General features: G+C 58.5%; 1 protein-coding gene across 1 annotated transcript; it reads right to left on the reverse strand.

Annotated features, from left to right (window-relative positions):
* Nucleotides 1-1,861: 1,861 nt before the first annotated feature.
* SPDEF (SAM pointed domain containing ETS transcription factor) lies at nucleotides 1,862-20,344 on the reverse strand. The gene is made up of 6 exons (XM_042937271.1): nucleotides 19,983-20,344; nucleotides 8,564-9,028; nucleotides 6,293-6,490; nucleotides 5,233-5,280; nucleotides 4,994-5,140; nucleotides 1,862-2,531 (listed from the first exon to the last, which is right to left on the reverse strand). Exons 2-6 carry the CDS (start codon nucleotides 8,997-8,999, stop codon nucleotides 2,353-2,355), a joined length of 1,008 nt encoding a protein of 335 aa, XP_042793205.1. The 5' UTR covers nucleotides 9,000-9,028; nucleotides 19,983-20,344; the 3' UTR covers nucleotides 1,862-2,352.
* Between the last annotated feature and the right edge of the window lie 1,936 nt (nucleotides 20,345-22,280).

The following is a 22,280-nucleotide window of genomic DNA, read 5'->3' on the forward strand; positions in this document are numbered from 1 at the left end:
CCCCTGTCCCTGCTGCTGTCCCCTTGGCCTCTGGACAGGGAGAAAAGGTCAAGGTGGCGGGTGATCTATTCTCCACCTTGTGTCCTTTCTCCCCCAGATCCACCTCCAGTGACAAGCCCCTGGTTTTAGCCAAACAGAAGAGCCTTCAAGTAAAGACAAGAGGTTGCCTTTTGTGCAGGTTCTTCCATGCAGCTGTGGGGAGCACTGCAGGCAGAGTCCCGGGAGCAGGGTCAGGGAATAGCAGGCTGGAGGGAGTTCTGCCGGGCAGGTGTGCAGAGGAGGAAGAAGAGGACTCTGAAGTTTGCTGTTAGCACACAAAGTGTCACCGGATGGGTGTGTGTCTGCCAAGGGGATGTGTGCACTGTGGCAGACCCACACAGCGGGGACCTGCCTCAGCCCCCCACAGCTCTCCTTTCTGGAGTAGTTCCTGCGCCCCACTCCTAGCCCCTAATTCCCCTTCCTTTCCTGCCTCCCAGCCCCAGCCCAAGACCCCAAGCCGCTCCAGGTTCGGGTCGAGCTGGGAACCTGCGAGCAGGTGGCTCCAGGGACTCGGCTGGGGGCAGGTCAAGAAGGCTGGAGAAAAAACCAGTTCAGCAGAGCTGAGCTGACTTCTGGCCAGGGTCCCAGGCAGCCCCCTCCCTGGGAGGAGGCAGACGGCCAAGGCACAAGCCTGGGGCAGGGCCCCCTCCTCCTGCCAGTCCAGTCCCAACTGACAGATGCCAAGGTGGTGTTTGCTCACTGGCAGAAGTAAACTTTCTTCTGGAGACAATAAAATTGCTGAGGGCAGAAGGCAGCAGAATAGGGCAGCATTTAACCCCCAGTGGCCTGGGCAGCACTGACAGGCTCCCAGTCCTGTCTCCTGGAAGCCTGTCATCAGAACCTATGGGTTATGGTGGCCAAAGGTGCCAACCAGCCACAAAGCAGGAGACACGGAGGGGCAGAGAGCGCACTGTCCTTGTGGGTCCAGCTCCTGGTTCTGCCGCTGGCTGGCTGTGTGGCTCCGAGTAAGTTGCTTAACTGCTCTGAGCCTTAGTTTCATGGTCCACAGAATAGGGGAGTCACGCCTACCTCACAGTTTTGTTGGGAGGGTTCATGACAAAAAAGCAGTAGAAATACCTAGCACACAGTCGGCCCCCAGGTCACTGTTGAGCAAATGTGAGGAAGCTGAGACAGTTGATGCCCCCAGGAGAGTGGGTGGTAGTTCCCCCTCTCCCCCACCCAGCACACATACAGACCTCCTGAGCCCTACCTATCCCCATCCCGTGGGGTGTTCGGCAGAGGGCATGGCAGAGGTCCGGGACCCTCCAAGAGAGACACCACAAACAAGTCAACCTCTCTTCTACCCGTTTGCTGTCGAGCCAGGGTCTCATAGTGGGGGCTGAAGTGCCCACTCTCTCCTCACCCCTGCTGCCCCATCCCAGAGCCATTCTGGTTGGCCAAGCAGAGACCAGGGCTCAGGGGCCCCTCGCAAGAGGGTTAGCACCCTGGCCACTTAAGGCAGAAAGCCCCCGATCTACAGCACAGCAAGAGGCCGTGGAGGACGCCACCGTCTCCCCCCGCCTAAGTAGGTAGACCCTCTTCAGCCCCAGCCCTGCTCCTTCCTATGGGCCCCCATGTGGGTGGGAGGAGATGAGGGTGTTTCTAGCCCCTCCCAGGCCTTGAAGGCTCACTGCCTCTCTCCCACGGCCTCTACCAATTAATTACCCTTTTCCGTTTAGACTCCGCTCAATGCCACCTCCCCCAGGAAGCCCCCTGTGACCACCCCAAGGCCACTGTGACCACAACCACTTTGAGCAGTGGTGGCCTTGGGGCTGTGCCACTCACTTGCTGCACAGACACTGGGGCCACGGTAGTTCTCTAGTATCTTTATTATCCGTTCCCAGGAGCACCCCAGGCTTCCCGACTCGGGGGCACAGACGTCTCCTAGCATCACGCCAAGCATGGTGCAGGATGGGGCAGCAGGGAGCACTGGACTGCTAGTGGCCTTGGCTAAGTCACTGTCATTCTGTCGGCTCTGCTCTGGAAATTCTGGGGTCAGAAGGCTGGGGTGGAGGGATGGCCTTCCCCAGGGAGCCATGAACACTGAGGACAGCCCTGTCTCCTTCCATCTTCCAGGGAACTGGGCATGTGAGCAGTCAGGCCCGAGGAGGAAGCACTCCCACCCAGGGGTCCCCCGGGCCCCGGAGAGCTCATTTACGCCCCTGGAAGCAGAGGGCCGTCCCCTCCAGGACCTTAGACTCCGACGCCAGGAGATTGCAGTCTCCCTCAGCTCAGGGTCCGGCAGAGGCAGGGGTGGGCAGGAGGGAGGTCTGGCGAGGGCGAGTTTCAGGCCTAAGGCCTGGCCTGCAGCCCTCAGATGGGGTGCACGAACTGGTAGACGAGGCGTTGGGAGATGTCTGGCTTCCGGATGATGCCCTTCTTGTAATACTGGCGGATAGAACGGCTCAGCTTGTCGTAGTTCATGGCCGGCCGGTTCTTGCGGATGCCCCACAGCCGGGCCACCTGAGCGGAGTCCTCAATTTTGAAGATGCCTGGGGGAGCAGGTGGGCCCAGAGAGAGCCAGCGGTGCAAGGCGGGGGTGTGCCAGGAGGGAGAAAGACCAAAACCAGCAGGTCAGTGTCGGCGGTGGGGGGTGAGGGCCAGGCTGGGGGCGTGGGGGGGCATGCTATCTACTCCCAAGGTGGCAGCGAGGGTTAAAGAAATTTGTGCCCCAGTAAGTGATAAATGATATTATGGGGTCACAAACCTGCTGAGTGCAGGGTGAGCCTGCGTACTTTAGCGGGTTATGTGGGGCCCCGAGGGCCTGGCACCTGCCAGCCTCTGCTCCTACTGTGGGGTTTGCACACCCTGCGCAGAAGCCCTGTGGGGCTCTGAGCTGTGCCTACGGCTCATTTGTCAAGGTCATCCCCACTTCCGCCCCTGCCCCCACCACTTTGACCAGCAGCTCCCAAGCCTGAAAGACCTCTTTGCCATCCTCAGACACCGAAGCCAACACGGCCCTTTCTGGTAGGATTAATTCAGAGCAGGTGGGGAAAAGAGTGGATTTGGAGACAGGCTGCCTCAGGTTTGAAGCCTGTCTCTGCCATATTCTACCTCGAGAAGCTGTTTGAGGCCCCTTTATCGTGTGGGTGGAGGGGGTTGTAATGACTACCGTTTGTTGAGTGGCGACAGAAAGTGCTTACAGTGGAGTCTGACAGGAGTGCCCCTTGGGAGGAACTATGACATTGTTAACAATCCCAGTTCTCATTCTAAACCCTCCTGGCAAAACCCAAGCCAGCACACCCCTTCCAGGGAGCCTTCCCAGACCACTTTGCCCTCCTTGATCTCCTCTCCCTAGAAGTCTATCATGGAACCGTCTTCCTGAGGACCGGGCTCGCGTTAAGTCTCAAATAGACACGAGGGTTACCGTGCCTTGTGCAGGAACTTCTCTCCACCCCCTCTAGCCCCTATTTGTCCTTCACACTCAGCCCAAGTCACCACTCCCGGGAAGTCCTCCTGAACAAGGCACAGCTGCCCCCACCGCCCTGTCGCAGCCCCGGCATGCTCTGTACCCCAGCTCATTTCACTGCTGGTTCTCCTATAACCTGCAGGTCCCTCAAGGACGGGGTGCAGCTGAATCCTCCCTGCACCAAAGGGACACTTATTCTCCGTAAATGTTGGCTGGGCTGGTGTGGAACCAGAGGATGTACTCAGTGAAGGTTTGTTGGAGGAATAAATCCTGTCCATTTTACAGATAAGAAGACTGAGGTCCCAATACCCATAGCTACTAATGACAGGATAGGGCCTAGAACCCAGGTTTCTTGGCTCTGAGTCTTTTCACACACACACACACACACACACACACACACACACACACACACACCATCTAGTCCTGCACTGTCCAGTGAGGTAGCCACTAGCCGTATGTGGCCCTTGAATACTTGAAATGTGGCTAGTCCGAATTGAGATGTACTATAAGTATAAAATACTCACCAGTGTTTGAAGACTTAGTAAAAATGTCTCATTAGTAATTTTTATATTGATTATGTGTTGAAATTTTAATAATCTGTAATATTAGATTAAATAAAAGCTTATTAAAATTAAATTCACCTGTTAAGGGGCACCTGAGTGACTCAGTTGGTTAAGCATCCGACTCTTGATTTGGGCTCAGGTCACGATCTCACGGTTTCATGAGTTCGAGCCCCATGTGGGTTCTGTGCTGACAGCATGGAGCCTGCTTGAGATTCTCTCTCTCTCTCTCTCTCTCTCTCTCTCTCTGCCCCTCCCCTACTTGCACTCTCTCTGTCTCTCTCACAATAAATAAACTTTAAAAGAAAAGTTCACCTGTTACCTTTTTTTTTTTTAATGTGGCCTCTTGGAAATCTAATACTGCCTATGAGGCCCACGTGGTATTTCTCACCGGGCACATTAGTCTCCCTGAGTCAGCTATGATGTTGTTTTTTTTAAATTTTTTTTTAATGTTTATTTATTTTTGAGACAGAGAGAGACAGAGCATGAACGGGGGAGGGTCAGAGAGAGAGGGAGAAACAGAATCAGAAGCAGGCTCCAGGCTCTGAGCTGTCGGCACAGAGCCCGACGCGGGGCTCGGACTCGCAGACGATGAGATCACGACCTGAGCCGCAGTCGGACGCTTAACCGACTGAGCCGCCCAGGCCCCCCAACGATGGGGGGAAGCTATGATGTTTTGAAGGGGAAGACTGTGTCCAGTTCTTGGCAGAGTATTAAGTCCCTAGCATGTCCCCAGCCCCGTGTGGAGCTGGGGGTCCTGTATAGGACAGAGCTTGGTCAGGAGACACAAGCTGCACGCAGATCCTGACGCTCCAGTGACGGCAGCGTGTCTGGCATTCGGGGCAAAAGCGGGGGGCGGCTCCCCCCCCCCAGCCCCCAACCCCCAGCCATCCCTGTGCCTGGCACCTGGCAGGAGGCCGGCAGGCTCCCGCCAGCGTCAGTGAGGCCCGATCCCCTCGCGGCTCGCGTGGGGAGCCCGGCTCACCCTTCTCCTTGTTGAGCCACCGGATGAAGCGGCCGTAGCTGTGGGGCTTGAGCAGCAGCTCCTTGAGGAACTGCCACAGGTGGATGGGCTGCCCGGAGCAGGAGGAGTCCACCTCGCTGTCGGTCCAGCTGTCCTCGCTGGTGGAAGCTGGGCAGCCAGGGAGGGGGGCGGTGAGTGGGGCGCCACCCCTCGACCCTGCACCCCAGAGCCCTGGCCCCTCCCTGCTGGCCCTGGCTCACCGCAGTAGTGGATCGCCCCAGGAGAAGTCCTCTCTTTCATCCAGGCCGCTGCGGGGCAAGGAGAGAAGGTTGAGACCCAGGGCAGACCCAGAGGGCAGAAGAGGGTGTTTGGGTGGGACTGAGGCCAAGCGGCGTGGATGGAGGCAGCCAGCTTCTGCCCCCATCACCACCTGGCTCTCTAGCCAGGCACTTGCCAGCTCCTGGGCGGGGGCAGGACACCGGTCTCTACTGGTCATACATATGAGTGGGTCCCATGCCTTTATTGATCCCAGACCCCTAAGGGCAGGGGCCTCGACTCGTGGGGCAAGCACTGCCTCCCCCAAAGCATGCAGCTCCGTGCAGGGCACGCAGTGGGATGCGAGGTGATTTAAACACTAAGGGGTTGGCACGCAGCCATTAGAAAGAGGGCAGCTGTAGAGATGCTGTTGGGGAGCCAGGTCCAAGATAAACCAAGAGTGGAACAGTGTGATACTCTGGCACGATCCATGTTACAAAAGGGTGAAAACCACACGTGCATGTTTGCTCGTCGTGTGCGGAGACTCCCTCCAGCACGTACCCAAGAAACCAGTAACGGTGGTTGCCTCTAGGCAGGGGGACTGGAAGGCAGGGGGTCAGGAGCGAGGGGGGAAATTCCTTTTCACGGTACTATTTCCATTATGGTCTTTTGAGAACTCACGCACACTGATTACCTCATTACTCCTTTAATGGAAAACACAGAACAGACAAACACAATTTCAAAAGGACAAAGGAGGACTTCGTGGTCCCCACGGTCCCCCGCGCTCTCACAGTCCGACTCCTACCTTTTAACTTCCCACACGCTCTGGCCCTAAGTGCTGTGGGTTTGCCCAGGGCTGGGAGTGGGTCAGGGCTGGTGAGTCGGCCCAGGATGTGGGGAGGCAGCAGCAAGTGGGGCTGAGATTTAGAACAGAGTCCGGACTGGGACCGACCAGCTCCTTCCCCAGCAGAGAGCGGCCCTGGCGGGAGTCCCAGCCTAGCGCCCCCCTCCGGGTCCCTGGCTCGGAGCTCGGGAGGCGCCTCTCTCACCCATGCCTCGTCCCACCTGATTTCCAGATGTCCAGGTGGGCGTGCAGCACGTCCCCACCCAGAGGTGAGCGCTGGCGGAACTGCTCCTCCGACATGGCGCACAGCTCCTTGCCCCCCAGCTCCTGGAAGGCCTTGCCCACGGGGGGCAGCCGGTACTGGTGCTCTGTCCACAGGAGCCACTTCTGCACGTTGCCAGGGCTCCAGTCCACGGGGTCTGGACAAGAGACACTCCCTGAGTTCCACGGGCTACTTGAGGCCACCGCCCCGAATGTGGCCGGCTCTGCTCTGGTGGGGCGCCCGTGGGAACTGGAAGCTTGTGGCCCGGATTGTGTGCTCCTGGGGTGAGAACAGGCCAGGCCAGAGAGGGCCTTGAGGGGCCCTGTGGAGGGGGCACCCAAGAAGAGAGGGGAGTGAGGCAGAGGAGCCGGGGTCCTAAAAACAAACTTGGCTCAGGGCAGGGTAGCCTGGGGCCTCTGCACCCCCCACCTCACCCAGACCTCGGGTCCCCCCCCCCCGACCCCTCCGGTCCCTTCAGAAGGCCTTTCAGGAAGCCCCCTCCCCGGAGGGGGCGGTGACATTAAACCAGAGACACCTGAGCTTCTCTCTCAGCTGCCTCTTGCCTTTCCCAAACCCTTCAAGGAACCAGGGAAAAAACCCAACCAGGAATTAGTCCTGCAACCCGAATCCTAATCTCCACCGTATTTTACAGATGAGGAAACTGAGGCACAGAGAGTTGTAGCCTCTTGTCCAACAGCTAACAAAGGGCCGGGTACGTACTAGCTGCTCAGTGCACGAGCACTGAACGAATAAATGGCAGGGCACCGGGCGGTCATGATGCGGCTCTCCAGGCCGCAGAGGCTAGGAAGAGAGTCACTGGCTAGGTTCCCCGGGGAGCTGCTCTGGGGTGAGGCTGGCGGGGCCTGTGGGTGGAGGCTGGGCTGGTGGCACAGTCACAATGGGGCCTCCAAGTGAACACTGTGGCCTAAGCTGGTGCCCTAGCTGGATGACCTGCAGGCTGGGCTGCCCCCACTTCATAAACCCATTTGCCTTCCCAGGGTCAAAGCAATTTGTTTCTGTCTCCATTGTTCAGAGGGTAGGCCCCTCCCCAGCCCGGTGTGGGAGAGGAAGCAGAACGGGGAAACCTCCAGGGGCAGGACGGGCATGGGGCACCTGCAGGGATGGTTGGGGGCGGGGGCCGGGCCTGAGGGACGCCTGAAGACTTTTTGTGTGACAGCAGCACGAGAGTGGGATGCTCAAATGCCGGGATCCGGGGACCCAGGAGATGGGTCAGGCCTGCCCAAAGCTGGAGAGACGATGTGGGAACAGGAGGCTGGAGACCCCGCAGCCCCTCAACTCACAGCATCGGCCCCACAACCGCACCTTCCAGGCACACACGTGTGCCTGGACTTCTAATGCCCCCTCCTCATCAGAGCCCTCATCACCACTGGACCAGTGACACACATTTATCTAGTTATCTACGATCCGTTTCCCTCACTGTAATGTCCGCTCAGTGGATAAAGGGGCTTTTGTGTTGTGTTCCCCACTCTATTCCCCAGTGCTGGAACACAGCCTGCCATATTCAGAAGTTACTGTTTATTGAACATCTATTATGAGCGAGGCGCCATCCTAGAAACTGGGGATATAGCAGGGAACCAGACAAATGAAAATCCCTGCCCTTGGGGTGTGTACATTCCAGTGGGGGAGACAGAGAGCAAATAAAATGGATAGATAAAATATGCAGGGCATCAGACCGTCCATGCGATGAGAGAAATAAAGCAGGTAGGAGGAGTAAGAGTTGGCGGTGTGGACAGTAACATCAACAGTGGGGGCAGGGAAAGCCTCATCAAGACAGTGCCATTTGAGTCAAGATCTGAAGGAGGCACGGGGTGAGCCAAGGAACTCTTTGGGGGAAGAGCGTTTTGGATTGAGAGATGCAAAGGTCCTGAGGCGTGAGGGTCGTGGGCACAGCAAAAAACAGGTGTGGCTGGAGCAGAGTAGATGAGGCGAGCGTGGAGACGCCTCTGGGGGGGTGGGTAGAGGGTCAGATGGTGTAGAGCTTGATTGCATTGCCTCCAGCAGTTGGGGCAGAGAGGGTAGGAACCTTCCCAGGCTCACAGCTGCTGTGTGCCGTGGGCTGACTGTATGTGCAGAATCCCCAGCATGCCTGGTGTTGCCGAGGCCGGGCCAGGGGTGGCCAGAGTGCACCTTGCGCGGCCCCCCACACCCCCAGCGACCTCAGCCCTGCTTGTGGCCCGCCTTACGGAGGGGGACGTGCGGAAAGTCTCACCTGCAGTGATGTTGAGCAGCTTACAGGCTGTCTCAATGTCCTTAAGCACCTCGCCCACCACCATGGACTGCACCTGCTCCAGCGAGTGCTCCTCCAGGGTCAGACTCCCCGGTGCCAAGTCCAGGCTGCCCCCGGGGGCTTGGCTGTCGATGACAGGGCACTGCTCGGGTTCCTCAGGTGGCTCCTCCCGAGAGCTGGCCCCGGGGCCCTTGGTGGCCCAGTTGCCATCCTCAGGGTACAGCATGTCAAAGTAGGAGAGGTAGAAGGCAGACAGGCCCTGGTCAGGCGTGGCAGGCGGGCTGGGGCTCCAGTCCCGTCTCTCGGGCCCCACCGCCCCCGCGGCCGCCTTTTCCACGCCCGTGCGCAACACAGCGTCGGGGGGCAGCAGGAGGCGGCCGGGGGCCACGCTGCTCAGGCCCGGGCTGGCGCTGCCCATGCCGCCGTTGCTTGGGCTGGTGGCTGTGTCTGCAGAAATAAGAGAGGAAGGCCAATCAGGGTCTGGCTGCTTCCCCATCCCCGTGGGGGCCACTAAGCTGGTTATGGGGATGAGGGGCCCACTGGGCCAGGGAGAGAGTTGGGGCTTCCGGGTCATTGGGCAGTTAGGACAGGGCTGGGCAGATAGGCTCCTGGCTGGGAAAGAAAGTGAGGTGTAAACAGCTCCCTCACTCCCCAAGAAAGCCAGGTTGGCTGAAAGCAGCAAATCTTTACCCACGCGGTGTGCTTACAACACCCTTCTGAGGTCCTCGACCTCATTCAAGCCTCACAACGGAAGGCATGAGTAGCCCCATTTGGTAGATGAGCACACTGAGGCCTGGACAAGTAAACTTTAGTGTCCGGGCTCTGGCCCCAGGCCAGCCCATGCCCAGATCCCCCGTCCACCGTCCTGTGGAGGAAGTTCCTTTTGAGAGCTAACCCAAATCTGTCTTTCTGGAGCAAAGCTTGTTTTCTTTTATTCTTCTCCTAAAGACGGTGGGGAAGGGAGAAGGTCACCATCACCTTCACCTGGCGGTTGAAGGAGCGAGGAGCAGGTGAGGGGAGTGGCGGGGTAGAAGCCACTCACAAGTCAGGGAGGCGGGCCCTCTTCCCCCCCACCACCATTTGGGGGAGGTGAACAAATTGACACTGCTGAGGCAGTCACTGAGTGGCGCCACACTGGCTCAGGACTGGGTTCCTCGTACCCAGTCTTCCACCTCTTCCTCCCCAAAGGTACTGCCCCCTGCCCCTCCCAGCTCCCAGCGCCCTCTCCTTTCCCCTCGCCCTGGAGGAGTGTGCCCTGAGGAGGCCGTGCCCACCTGCAGGGGAAGGGTGTGGGGAGGGGGAGAGAGGGGAGGAGGAGCATGCTCTGGGGAACGACGGAGGCCCCCAGAAACTCAGACACCCACTCTTCCTGCCGCCCCAAGGCCCCCCAGGGGGCTACCACTTGGCCTCAAAACAGGAGCTGGAGGCCTCTTTCCACAGCGGTCATGCAGGCCCTGCTTTGCCGAGGGCCCTTTTGCTCTGCAGCCCCTATTGGAGTAGGAGGATCGGGTGAGGCGGGGGCCTCAGGAGATGTACAGGTACCAAAACCCCAGGGTTTCTGGGCTATTTCTGTGATTTGTGGGCCCGGGACTCCAGCACGACTCAGGACAGAGGTGGAAGATTATCAACAAGTACACGCTCCTAATGAAAGTCAGCAGGAAGGAAAGGAGCAGACGAACCCGTTAAGGGCAAGTTCAGGTGGGCCCACGTGTTCCTCACGACGTGGTGCCTGGGCCAGCAGCATCGGCGCCACCTGGGAACGTGGCAAAAAATGCAGATTCTCAGGCCGACCGCAGAGCGACCGAGTCAGAAGCCCCGGGAAAGCCCGGCAGTGTGTTTCAGCTTTTGGGTGATTTTTTTTTATTATTTTTTTTAAAGTTTATTTATTTTTGAGACAGAGACAGAGCATGAACGGGGGAGGGTCAGAGAGAGGGAGACACAGAATCTGAAACAGGTTCCAGGCTCCGAGCGGTCAGCACAGAGACCGACGCGGGGCTCGAACCCACGGACCGCAAGATCGTGACCTGAGCCGAAGTCGGCCACCCAACCGACTGAGCCACCCAGGTGCCCCACTTTTGGGTGATTCTGACACAAGCTCACGTTTGAGAATTGCCGCTTGAAAGGCGTCGGGCCAGTGAGAGGAAGAGGCATTAATCAAAGGACCGGTAGACTCTACTGGTGACATGTACTGTGCCACACCGGGACAGTGGGGGGCTCCCCTGCCCATCGTGGCTCCTCGCATGGGACTGACCTGGCTGCCCGGTTAGCCTCGATGTGCAGCGGCATTTACCCCTCCCTGGAGGGGGCGCAGGGAAAGAACCCAGCTGGGAAGATCCTTCTGGCTTCTCTAGGCCTGCAGCTAGCCCATTCCACACCTTCACATATCTCAGAAAACAGCGTTCTCTCTGGAAAGCAGAGTTTGGTGAATGGGGCCCGAGTGGAATTCCAGCTCCGTCTCGTCCCCTCCCTTGTGCAGTGCCCAACTGTCCCAACTTTAACATGGCAGCTGTGCCACTTCCTGTGGCGGAGAGAATGCCAGCAAGAGAGAAGGGTGTTCCCTTTGATTTCGACTCTCCCTTTCAAGAGCTCCTTTAAGTGACAAGGAAGGAAAGGTCAGGGTGGGGTGGGGCTGCGGGGGGCAGAGGGCAGGCCTGGAATCATTTCAAGGCCTTCTGTGCAAACACACATGTGTGCTGTGGGCCCAACATTATTTACCCAGGCCGTGCCAACAGCCCCTTCTGCTCCCGGGTCCCCACCCTGGCCTATACCCACGCCCTACCCCCTAGGAGGCCCCACCCCTGGAGAGCCCCTCTCAGCCCCCCACCTCGTCGCCCCTTCCTGCCTCCCGCCCCATCCACGTCCCCAGGGCTCCCGTGCCTGCCACGTTAGGACAGTCTCTGCCAGCACCCTGGGCCATGTGCCAGGGAGACAGAAAGCTTTTCCGAGAAGCAGAAGAACTTGCTTCCCTCGTGGCGCTCCTGCTTGCGTGGCTGCAGCCACAGGTGGGGTGGGAGGCAGCTGCTGTTTTGGGGCACAGTGGCATGAGGGGTCAGTGAGGATGAACGGGTGGGGCAGGTGGCAGCATTTGCTGGGCCGGGATGTGATGACACATCCCTGACTCACTGAGCGAGCACCCGTTGCATCTGTCCTTCCTCAGAGAGCGGCAACCAGACCTTATACTCATTCCCATTTTGTGGATGGGCAAGTGAAGGCGCAGAGATAAGTGACTTGGATCCAGGTCTTCTGACTCCTGGTCCGGGCGAGTTCCCGCCTCCGCCCCACCCTGCATTTCAGCTCCCCCTCACCTTGCTCCTAAATGCCAGGGAACCTGCTCTCAACCAAGGCTCGGTCCCAGCTCCCAACACCTCCCTGGTGAAAAATAATAATTGTGTGGTGGGAGGAAAGATCTGACTGTCCACAGGTGGGGAGGTGGTGGGGAGTGCTCTGACCCCCGCAGCCCAGATCCGGGGGGACCTTGGTTTACTGGTCAGGGAGCCGGGGATTTTAGTGTCCAGCCTGCAACTCTGGCGTCTGGCTCTGGGGCCAGACTCTGGCTGGAAGAGAGAACTGCTCAGTGAGCACTTCCCCAGGCCCAGAGCATTCACGCCTGTCACTCCTTTACTACCCACAGCCCCAGGGGACGTGGGCTGAGGAGCCCTATTTTATAGATGTGGACAGGGGGGCACAGAGGTCTTAATACAGCTTGCCAGAAGTCCCCAGCTGGACACGCAAAGGCTGTGCTCGTTGTGCCACATTCCCTCTGAGGCTGGCCAGTCCGTTTTCCCAGGGTCCTGCCCACCTCCTGATTGGGCAACTTGATCCTCCAAAGTCCATTCCCACCTCCTGACTGCTCACTCCACGCCACTGTCAAGCTCATCTCCCTTCGATGCTCCTTCATCAGGCACCCCTGTGCTCAAGAACCTCCCATGGCTCCCCATTGCCACCCTCATGCAATCCCAATGGCTGGTGCCCATGTCTCAGCTCACCTCCTACCCAGCCCAGATTATCAGAGTTGGAAGGGACTATATGTTATATGAAAGTTTTGTAGATCACACATGGGGAAGGGATTCATTCGCTGGTCAGTGGCAGGGTCTGGACCAAAACCAGGGATCGATCGACATTTATCCGGGCTCTAATGACAATGGCATTTCTCCCCTGGCCCCAGTGCTGTGGGCACAACATGGCTATTTTGTGTTGCCATCCCCCTGCCCAACAGCCCCTTCCCTCTCATCACAGTTCAGCCCAAAGCCCCCTCCTCTCCCAGGAAGCCCTCCTCAACAGCTGACTTCCCAGCTCTTCCCACCTGTGCCGTGCAGTTCAACCATGATTATATCCACAGGTGATTGTTCGCCCATGAAGACACATGTGCACTGGGGAAAATGAGGCTCACAGAGTGGCAGGGACGTGCCCACAGTCATGGCAGAGCGAGGACCAAACCTGGGGCCCGCTGACCCTCAGGCTCCTGCTCCATAGGCACAGGGTCCTGGGATAAGCCCCATGTTTGCCAAGCCCGGGTCCCTGTGAAGGCTGGCCCAGCCCTCCCACTGGCCTATGTAGGCTGGGTCCGAGATGCTGCCCGTCTCCTGAGCGATGCCTCCAGCTCCCAAACCTCGAGTTGATCTTTTCTGGATTAAACCACATGTCTGGATTAAGGCTCAGCATGTCCTGGCTCCCTCCTGCTCCAGAGGCTCTGGCTCAGACTCCAAACAAAGAAAATTTGGTAACAGCTGGTGGAGGCCAAGGCCCAGATCTAGGGCCAGACCAGTGGGACCGCGGGGCTGCGGCCAGAGGGATTAGCCACCTCAGGGGCCCTTCTCTCAGCACCTCCCACTCCCTCAGGAAGGCAGATCAAGGAGAGAGGACAGAGGGACCCAGAGTTGGAGATTTATAGCAGCCGTTTCATGCCACTGCCCGGCCTCCCGGGTTCTCACTGCCACCCCGACCTGGCACCGGCAGAAGATCGCCTGATATCTCCAGAGGCCACAGCCTCAGGGAAATGGAGTTACCAGGGAGGTCTTTAGGCAGGCTCTGGGCACTTATGGGCTTGGAGCCTGTCTCCCACATCCTGCTCAGTCCAGGCTCCCAGATCGCACCCCCGGGGGGATTGCAGGTGGGATAAATGTTCTCGGGCCCCTACCTCCATCGTGAGACCCAGCCTCAGGCTGCCCAGAGCCCAGGACCCTGGCTGCAGACCCCAGCACCAAGACAAGAGCACCAGGGGAGAGTGGGGGGGAGGGCGGGGGTGACAGAACCTGCCACTGAGCTCTGTGTTGGCCTTTCTCCACCAGCTGGGGCAGACCTTCTGGGGCTTCCTCACTGTGGCCCACCGTCCTGGCTGTCAGCCTCTCTCTCCCTCCAAGCAAGGGCCTCCTTCAATCTGTCAGGGTCAGGGGACTGTGGGGGTGTGACTAGGGCCTGGCCAGGGGCCATGCAGAGTGGGTAGGGGCCACACGGGCCTGCCCCCCAGTTAGCTGGTCAGCACCTTGGAGAGAAGCTTGGCCTCCCCAGGATGCAGGGAGACTGAGGCCAGTGCCCAACCCTGCCCGCCTCTGGACCCAGCCTCTCCCCGCTACTTTCTCATTCTTCCACCCCTCCTCCTGCCCCCTTACTTCTCCTCAGTCGCTCCCGCCCTCCATGGAACCTCAGCTCCCTTTGCCCTTTAAAACTGTTCTTCAAACGAGCTGGACCCAATAAAAGGACCCAGCCTCCTCCTTACTGACCACCCTTCCCTGTCCAGAGTGCCACCTCTCTCCACCGGACAGATTTGCCTTCTTACCCAGGAAGGTGTCCCAGGCTGGCTACCTCCAGGCAGCTCTGGCCTTCCTCAAGCACCCCACTGTGGTCATCCCAAGGCACCTGCTGCCCCTGGCGACCCCAAGGACAGAGAGTAGGGAGGTGGGTCCCTCAGGGGTGACTGGGGGAGGACTTGTCTATCTTGGGCTCAGCATGAGAACAGGGGAGGTAGGTTTCTTCTAGGTCTCCTGGCTTTCTCCCACCTCGTCAGATCCCAGACCCGGGCAGGCCCCTGGCCTAACTTTTCAGGAGCCCTGTTCTCTGGGAGGTTCAGCTTGAGCCTGGAGGTGTGTGTGGAGACTGGTGGAGGTTGGGGTGCAGCGAGGCTATAGGAATCAGAAGCTGGGTAGGGAGTTGGGACACAGGGCCAGGTGGCAGGAGCAAATAGGTTCAAGGGAACATCAAGGAGTCTGGTCTAGTCTGCTTTCCCCGCAGTTGCCTGGGGCAGCCAGGAGCCCAAATGTTTGCTCCCGCTGCACGGGTACCACTGGCGTCCACGCATTCAGCCTTCCTGACACTGTTTGTGACACTGTCCGGGACAAGGTGAAGGCCAGCTAAATAAACTGCTTCCTTGGGTTCGCGCAGCCAACCCAGGGGGCAGCCACTATTACTCCCACCTGACAGACACGGGTGCCGTGACCGCGACCAGGGAAGTGTCTGTGGTGACTGAGCAGGGACCAGAACTCAAGACGGAGCACTTCCCTCTTTTCACACAGTGCTGTGACTCAGCACCTCCCAGCCTCTAGGGTCCCCCTGCTGCCCACCCCTTTCACCTTTGCTTAGGCCTCCCGCTGACCCAGCCCCTGCAAATGCCCCACAGCGGAGCTCTGGGTGGCGCGGACGCCTGCAGCCTGGAGGTGCAGAAACCCACCTCAGCCTCAAGCTCTCCCCTGTATTTGAGTTTGCTCCAAAGGCAGGGGGTGGGGAGGCGTGGCCTGGGAAGAATTGGAGCCCTCAACCCCTGGAGATGTGAGACCCTGTCCTGCTCTGTTCGCGCTGTATGTGGGGCCCTGGGCAGCCCCTGGTCCCCTCCGGGCCCCAGTGTCCTTTTCTGTGTTTTCTAGCACAGACGCTGTCTGGATTCTATGATCCCATGGCCCCCATCTTGCCCCTGAGCCTGACTTGGAAGCAGGATGGTGGAGAAACAGCCGGACTCTAGGGGCTCCCCCGGCAAGTAGAAACGTGATTCAGGGTGGACATTTGGGCAGAATAAGGGGTGTGGCTGTGTCTCCTCCCTGCCTCCCTCCCCTGGAGTTGGTTGGTGTCCAGAGCCTCTGAAAAACCCAGCCCAGCCTTCTGCCCAAGCAGGGGCTCTGCCAGGCTGCCTCTGGCCTCCATATGGCGCATCAGACGGACTCCCAACCCCAGCAGCGTCCCCTCTCCACTTCATGCAGGCAGCCAAGACCCCAGCCGGGACAAATCCAGGGCTTAGAGCCAGTGATGCTGGGGTGGTCAGGCCACAGCCCCGATTTCCAGCCATATCAAGTTCAAGTCTTGCCTGACTTTCAGAAACTGCGGCTCACGTCTTCATTCAGCCCTTGTTGAGACAGGCCTGGTCTCAGTACCCCACCGAGCTCCTTTGCTCTCCCTTGGCCATGCATATTTCACCTTCGCTCAAGCAGCGCCAACTGGGCTGCCCCGCCTCCCTCTGGCACAGTCTCCCCAGGACCCCACAGATCGCCACTCTTCCCCGCGCTCCTCCAGCACCTCGGCCCCATACCACCCCTCCCAGCACCTGCTCCAGGATGCAGGCTTCAATGTTTCATGGGCATCTTGTTCCCCGAGCTACTGGCCCCGCTGGGCAGCCGGGTCCCTGAGGGTGTGAGAACACGTGGCTTCCCCCGGCTCCTGCCTGTGGCACCTTGGCCCGTCCTCTTGGCCTCTGCCTCCTCATCGGTGACACAGGGACTCAAAGACACCTGCATCTCTGGGGTTTGGCCAGGCTTTGCGATCTCCCAGAGGCGGGTGCGCACATTTGTTACCCCCTCCCCCACCCCCGGCTCTAGCTTCACGTGTCTCCGCGGCCTCCCCCAGGCCAGGCACAGCACTCCATAAACCAGGGTTGGTGAATCTATAAAGTCTTGACAGGGCTGAGAGAGAAAATGCGCCCTGAGCCCCAATCATAGGGCTGGGGAGCACACCCTGGGGTTTCAGGACAAAGCGAAGGCACTCCAACATTGCACAAAATGACAGAAGTCCAGAATGAACTGTCCTGAGAGGCTAAGAACAGAAATTGCTTCAAAAGAGGTTTAGAGGGGCGCCTGGGTGGCTCTGTCGGTTAAGCATCCGACTTCAGCTCAGGTCATGATCTCACGGTCCGTGAGTTCGAGCCCCACGTCGGGCTCTGGGCTGATGGCTCAGAGCCTGGAGCCTGCTTCGGATTCTGTGTCTCCTCTCTCTGCCCCTCCCCCGTTCATGCTCTGTCTCTCTCTATCTCAAAAATAAATAAACGTTAAAAAAAAATTTTTTTAAATAAAAAAAAAGAGGTTCAGATGGGCAGGGATGGGTTCCTAGGGAGTTACTGGGGCCCACATCCCCATCTGTGAAATGTTAGCGGAGACACATCGCCCTTCTGTCCTAGAGCCCTGTGGAGGGGGTTGTGGGAGTCAGAGGTGGGAAGAACTTGCTGCCCAAGAGCAGAGACACTTAGGTCCCCACCAATGTCACTAGTCCTGGGTGCTGAGACCCTGGCTGGGCAGCCACCCCCAGGCCCCTCTCCTGAATCCCAGAGCTGGAGGGAAAAGGGAGGGCTTCGCAACTCTGGTGGTGCCAGAGAGGCCTCATTGTCCCTTTCTAAGGTCCTGAATGGGGGCCTGTCTACCTGGTCCCCAGCAGAGTCACACAGGTCCCTGGCAGGGGAGGAGCGGTCAGTCCGTCAGTCAGTCCGGAGGGATGAGGAGGCTCACTTTCCCTGGGTCTGGAGGCCCCGCCCCAGCTGCTGAAAGGTAGGAGAGGAGAATCTGGCAGGGGGCACCAGCTGAGCCAGGAGCATGCAAACGAGGCAGGGGAAGGAGCCCAGCATTAAATGTCAGGAAGAGCCCAGGGCAACTCGCCTTGTGCAAAGTTTGCTTTGGGAAGAGTTGTTCTACCTGACAGGCTGCTCCCTTGGCTAGGGGAGCAGGGCGGGGTGAAGAATGGGATGGGGGCGGGGAGGGGGCAAGGGGAGGGTCCCAGACCAGGATGGAGCCTCACCTCCCTGCTCTCTAGCTCTGGGACTGGGATAAGTGACTTGGCTTCCTCAGAGATTCAGTGATCCTGTCTGTTAAATGGGCTGTCAAGAGCATGCCTTAAGGCTTATGAAGATTGAGGGAAGGTGGATGGAAATTTCTTGCGAATTGAAATGGGTGGAACATTCAGGAAGGTGGCACCGGGGAGCAGGTGAGGGGACGGGGCTGGAGAAGAGGGGAGGGAAAGGTGATGGGGTGAGGAATGAGGGGAACAGAGGAAGAAGCAGGTGGTGATGGTGGGTGGAGGCTGGGGAAGAGTTGAGGTTGGTGGCGAGGGAGGCCTGAGCCTTACCTGAGGTCATCCTGCTCTCTAGTCCAGCCCGGGGCAGCTGCTGGCCTCACTCACCCCTCCCTGGCCTCTAGGAGGAGCCAGAGCTAGAGCCACCCACCTCTGCTGACCCGAGCCTGGGGCACAAGCCTGGGAAAGCACACATCTTAGAAAGCTGGCAAATCCAGCCAGGCTGCCTCCACCAACTCCTATACAGCCTGCAAAATCCAGCTCCAGATTGTCCCTTCCACGAAGCCTCCTTTAACAGAGGAGGCCACCTTGTCTAACCTTCTCATTACACAGACAAGGAGCTACAAGGGCAGGGAGGAAAAGTGACTTGCCCGAGGTCACACAGGGGGCCTGAACCCACCCTTTCCTGCCCTCCACCCAAAGTGTCTTTGTCCCCAGGTCAGTCTGAACTGACTTCCCCAGGTTACACTCAAGCCGCACCAAGCTGTTTAAGCACAAAATGGGGCCCTAATTGTTTCAAGGGTATGAACTTTGTATCTGCAATGACCTCAGTGGTAGAAAGTGGGTTCTCCTCTTTTTTCTACTTATTTCTGATCAACGGAACACCTGCTGAGTGCCCGCCCTCTTCCCTCAGGCTTGGTGGACAGAGAAGCTCCATGCAATTCAGAGGGTCCTTGGGAAAATCAAATGGCGTCGCATTTTACCGTGGGTGTTTTATAATTGCTAACTCACAAGAAACGAGTCCAGTAGAGACAGAGTTTTCGGCTCTAGGTGTCCTCATAGCGCCTTTTTCATTTCTCAAAGGGGAGGGTGGCTCCCCACCCTCAGAGAGCATCTCCTCCGCACCTCAACCTCCCCAAGAGCCCTGAGGATGCTCCCTCTCCCCAAATTTTTGTGAGTTTGGGGGGCGGGGTGAAACTTCAAGCTGGGAGTCTTTGGCTCTAGCCCCACCCCCAGCTGGGCTGGGTCGTGTCGGTGGGGGGTGGGGGGGGGCCCTGTGTGCTGGGGAGTCTCCTGCCCATCCCAACCGCCACCTCGCCACCTCGGGCCTGGGGAAGCCCGATGCCTGTTTGTTTTGTTACTCAGCCGAGCAGCTGGTGCTGGGGAGATGCGGCCTTTTACTGGGGGTTGCCGTGAAGCAGGAAATGAGGCCGAGTCCTAGACTTGACTAAGGAGAAGGAGAAAGGCCGTTACTGTCATATAGGGAACGGGCCACTGGAGGCCTGTGGCCTGGGTATGGGCTGCTGGGTGGGTGAGGGGATCCGGGGCCGGCTCCATGGGACTGCCCACTCCCAACATGCACACAGACACACATACGCACACACGCACACACGTGCACACCTGGTCCAGCCTCCAGGGGAGTCCCCAGACATCCAGACCCTCTGGCTTTCTACCTTGTCCTCTCCACCATCACTTCCCTCTCTCCCCACAGCAGACATCTGGCAAATCTTAGACATGAGCGTCCCCAAGGACGTCCCTTTTTTCTCCTAGCGTGCCCAGACCGGGGCCCGCAGGCCCAGAACGCCCAGACCCGCGTTCTGCCTCCCTGGGTACTCGAGCCCTGTTAGTTCGCTCCGCAGCTCCCCAGCCCATCTGGGTTCTGGCCCACCACCGCCCAAACCCCGGGCTCTGGGCCTGTCCCTCCTGCTCCGACCCAGAGCCCGGCCCTGAGCCTCCAGGCTTCGGCCAGCCCCTGCCCACCATGGTCTGTCCCCAGGCGGACCCTTCTCTTGGCAGAGCAGCTGTGGCTGGCAGCGGCAGAAAGGTCGTCTGTGTTTCGCCAGCCAAGCAGAACTGGCCGTGTCTCGGGGACCGAGGCTCTGCACCTGCAAGGCTGCCTCCCTTCAGGCTGTACGGGCTGGGCTCCAGGTGGAGCCCAGACGGGGGCCATCCTGGGCCTCACCAGGCCAAGGGCTCACCCGGGCTCTGGGGTCAGCCCGGGGCAGGGGCGCAGATGGGCAGCATAAGGAGGATCAGGGGATTCTGAGGGTGAAGGACCCAGATCACAGGCCAGCAATGCCTGGGAGATCAGTTCTGGACCCGGGGAACCATGCCTCCAACTCCTGCCCTCTGTCACCCGCTCCGCACAGCTGGGAGGGGGAAGCCCCCATGGCAAAGCACTCTGCCTTCCCACCAGACTTACCCGTTGTCTGCCTGGTGCCCAGGGAGCCGTCCACCGTGGAGCCAACCTTGGGGGCCAGGAGAAGGTGTGGGCAGCGCGGGCCACCGCTGGGTCTCAGCCAGGCATCTGGGGGGGCAGTGGGACCAGGGGCCAGAAGGGCTGGGGGCAGAGGTGATACTCGTGTGGGCCGCTGGGGGCCTGGCCACCCTCGAGGGGTGGCCCTCTGAGATCTCAGGGCTGTGTGCCCTGTAAGGGAGCCCTTCGCTCCCAGCCCGGGGCCACCTGCCCGCACGGTGGCAAGACCTAGCCTGAGGGGCTTACATGGAGGCCGTGGTGGGCTGAGGTTCCAGATCTGCAGGGCAGTGTGGACACGGGCAGAGTGCAGGAATGTGCTGGGAGGAAGGCAAGCAGCCGTGAGATGAAGAGTTGGCCAGGCCTGATTTCCCATTATAAGTAATCCTTCCTTATTTACCTGAACAAATATGCTCCCTGCTTACCTCAGACCACAGGCGGACTCCTGGTTAACCCTTGCAGGCCTCCCTCTCCTTGATGGGGGATCCATATTCTGGTAGCTAGAAAACCTGCTCATTCATTCATTCGTTCATTCACTTATGCATTCACTTACTCACTCATGTTCATTAGTTGATGCGTAGCCACTGAGCTTATAGTATGTGTAAGATACAAGGAATACATCTAGAGCAATGTGGGACAGGACACTAAGAGGGAGCAGCCAAGATTGGGGAACAGACAAGCAAGCTCAGTGGAAATTCAGAGCCACCCATGCCCCCAGTGGAGGGCCGTGGAAGCACCCAGCAAGGCAAGTCAGAGAGGGCTTCCTGGAGGAGGTGCTGTCTGGCTCTCCAGGCCGGGGATGGAAGGAACTTCAGAGAACCCCGTGGAAAAGGACCTGAGGCTTGTGGGCCCTCTCACCATATGTGGGACCCATGCTCTCTGTGCCCCACGGGGCCTGTGCAGGCCCATCATGCAGTGGTGTTCAAGGATGATCGGGAGCTCACTTTCCCAGCCCAGAGTGGGGGCCAGCCAGCAGCAGCTTGTTCTCTGACAGCCCCTGTAGGATGGAGACGATGAGGTGCCCATGCCTGGCTCTTCCCCCTGCATGAGTCCCAGGAGGACTGCAAGGTTGAGCTCAAAGGTCTCGCCCCATTATGCCAGATGGCTTGAAGTATGTCGCCGGAGGGCAGGGGGCTGGCGCTTCCTTTCTCTGGATCACCTTAGAAGGACACCAAGCACAGCTACCCCCATTCTGTCAGATGAGGGCATTTTAGACAACGTTCATCGTTGTTTTCTAATCTCAAGAGGACCTGTGTGACTGCCCACAGTGAGAGTATTCTAGGGCTTCTAGGAAACCCCAGGGCCTGAACGCACCTTAATCGATGCCCAAATTCTCCAACATAACGTGGTTGGACTTTTCACCCCGGAGAGCCCTGCACCTGGCTGTTATCACCACTGGTGCCTTGGTAAGGATGAGTTTCTACAGTGATTCGCCAGCAAAGTGGAAATCGGATGGGATGGAGGTCGGGGGAGAGAATACGAAGTCCTAAAATGGCCACAGTCGACCATCCCAGCCCCCAGGGGTCGATACGTCCCCGCAGGTCCTCCTCTAGAAAGCCTTTCCGTAACCCACTCCCCTGCCTGGCAGGCAGCCTTCCCCTCCAGTCTCACAGAACCCATGCTTATGTCAGCGCTCTGACACACCCAGAACAGCGGCCGCTGCTCAGTGAGCACCTGCTATGTGACAGGCACTGTTCCACACTCGCAAGATAAGCTATTCCCCATATTATAAGCACTATAACAGGGTAGGTACAAGGAGCACCCAACAAATGCTTATTCGGTGGATGGGGTGTCAGAGATAGTCACTCCCCCCCCACCCCCGCCCCCATGTCTGCTCTCCCTATTTCCTTAGTAAACAAGCCTCTAATTTTTGGCTGGGAGCTTGGCTACCTGACTCTGTGACCAAGTGGAAGTGTTATGTGTCAATTTCTAAGAATATTTCTTTCTTTTTTTGAAAAATGGCAATTTCTTATTTTTGAAGGTTTATTTATTTTGAGAGAGTGCGTGAGCAGGGGAGGGGCAGAGGGAGGGGGAGAGAGAGAATCCCAAGTAGGCTCTGTGTTGTCAGCACACAGCCTGATGCAGGGCATGATCCCACCAACTGTGAGATGACAATCTGGGCTAAAGTCAAGAGTCAGATGTTTAACTGACTGAGCCACCCAGGCGGCCCTAATGATATTTCTTAAAGGTAAACTGGCATGTACCATTTGCCCCCTTCTTCTTTATCCTTCCTTCATCCTGCTTCCT

This window comes from Panthera leo, chromosome B2 (genome assembly GCF_018350215.1).
Source record: "Panthera leo isolate Ple1 chromosome B2, P.leo_Ple1_pat1.1, whole genome shotgun sequence".
Classification (NCBI taxonomy): Eukaryota; Metazoa; Chordata; class Mammalia; order Carnivora; family Felidae; genus Panthera; species Panthera leo.

Coding starts and splice junctions, on each gene's coding strand:
- SPDEF (XM_042937271.1), bottom strand. CDS start 8,999: ATGGGCAGCGCCAGCCCGGGCCTGAGCAGCGTGGCCCCCGGCCGCCTC. Junction 6,491..8,563: donor GCTGCTCAACATCACTGCAG/GTGAGACTTTCC, acceptor TCTCTTGTCCAG/ACCCCGTGGACTGGAGCCCT. Junction 5,281..6,292: donor CCTGGACATCTGGAAATCAG/GTGGGACGAGGC, acceptor CTTGCCCCGCAG/CGGCCTGGATGAAAGAGAGG.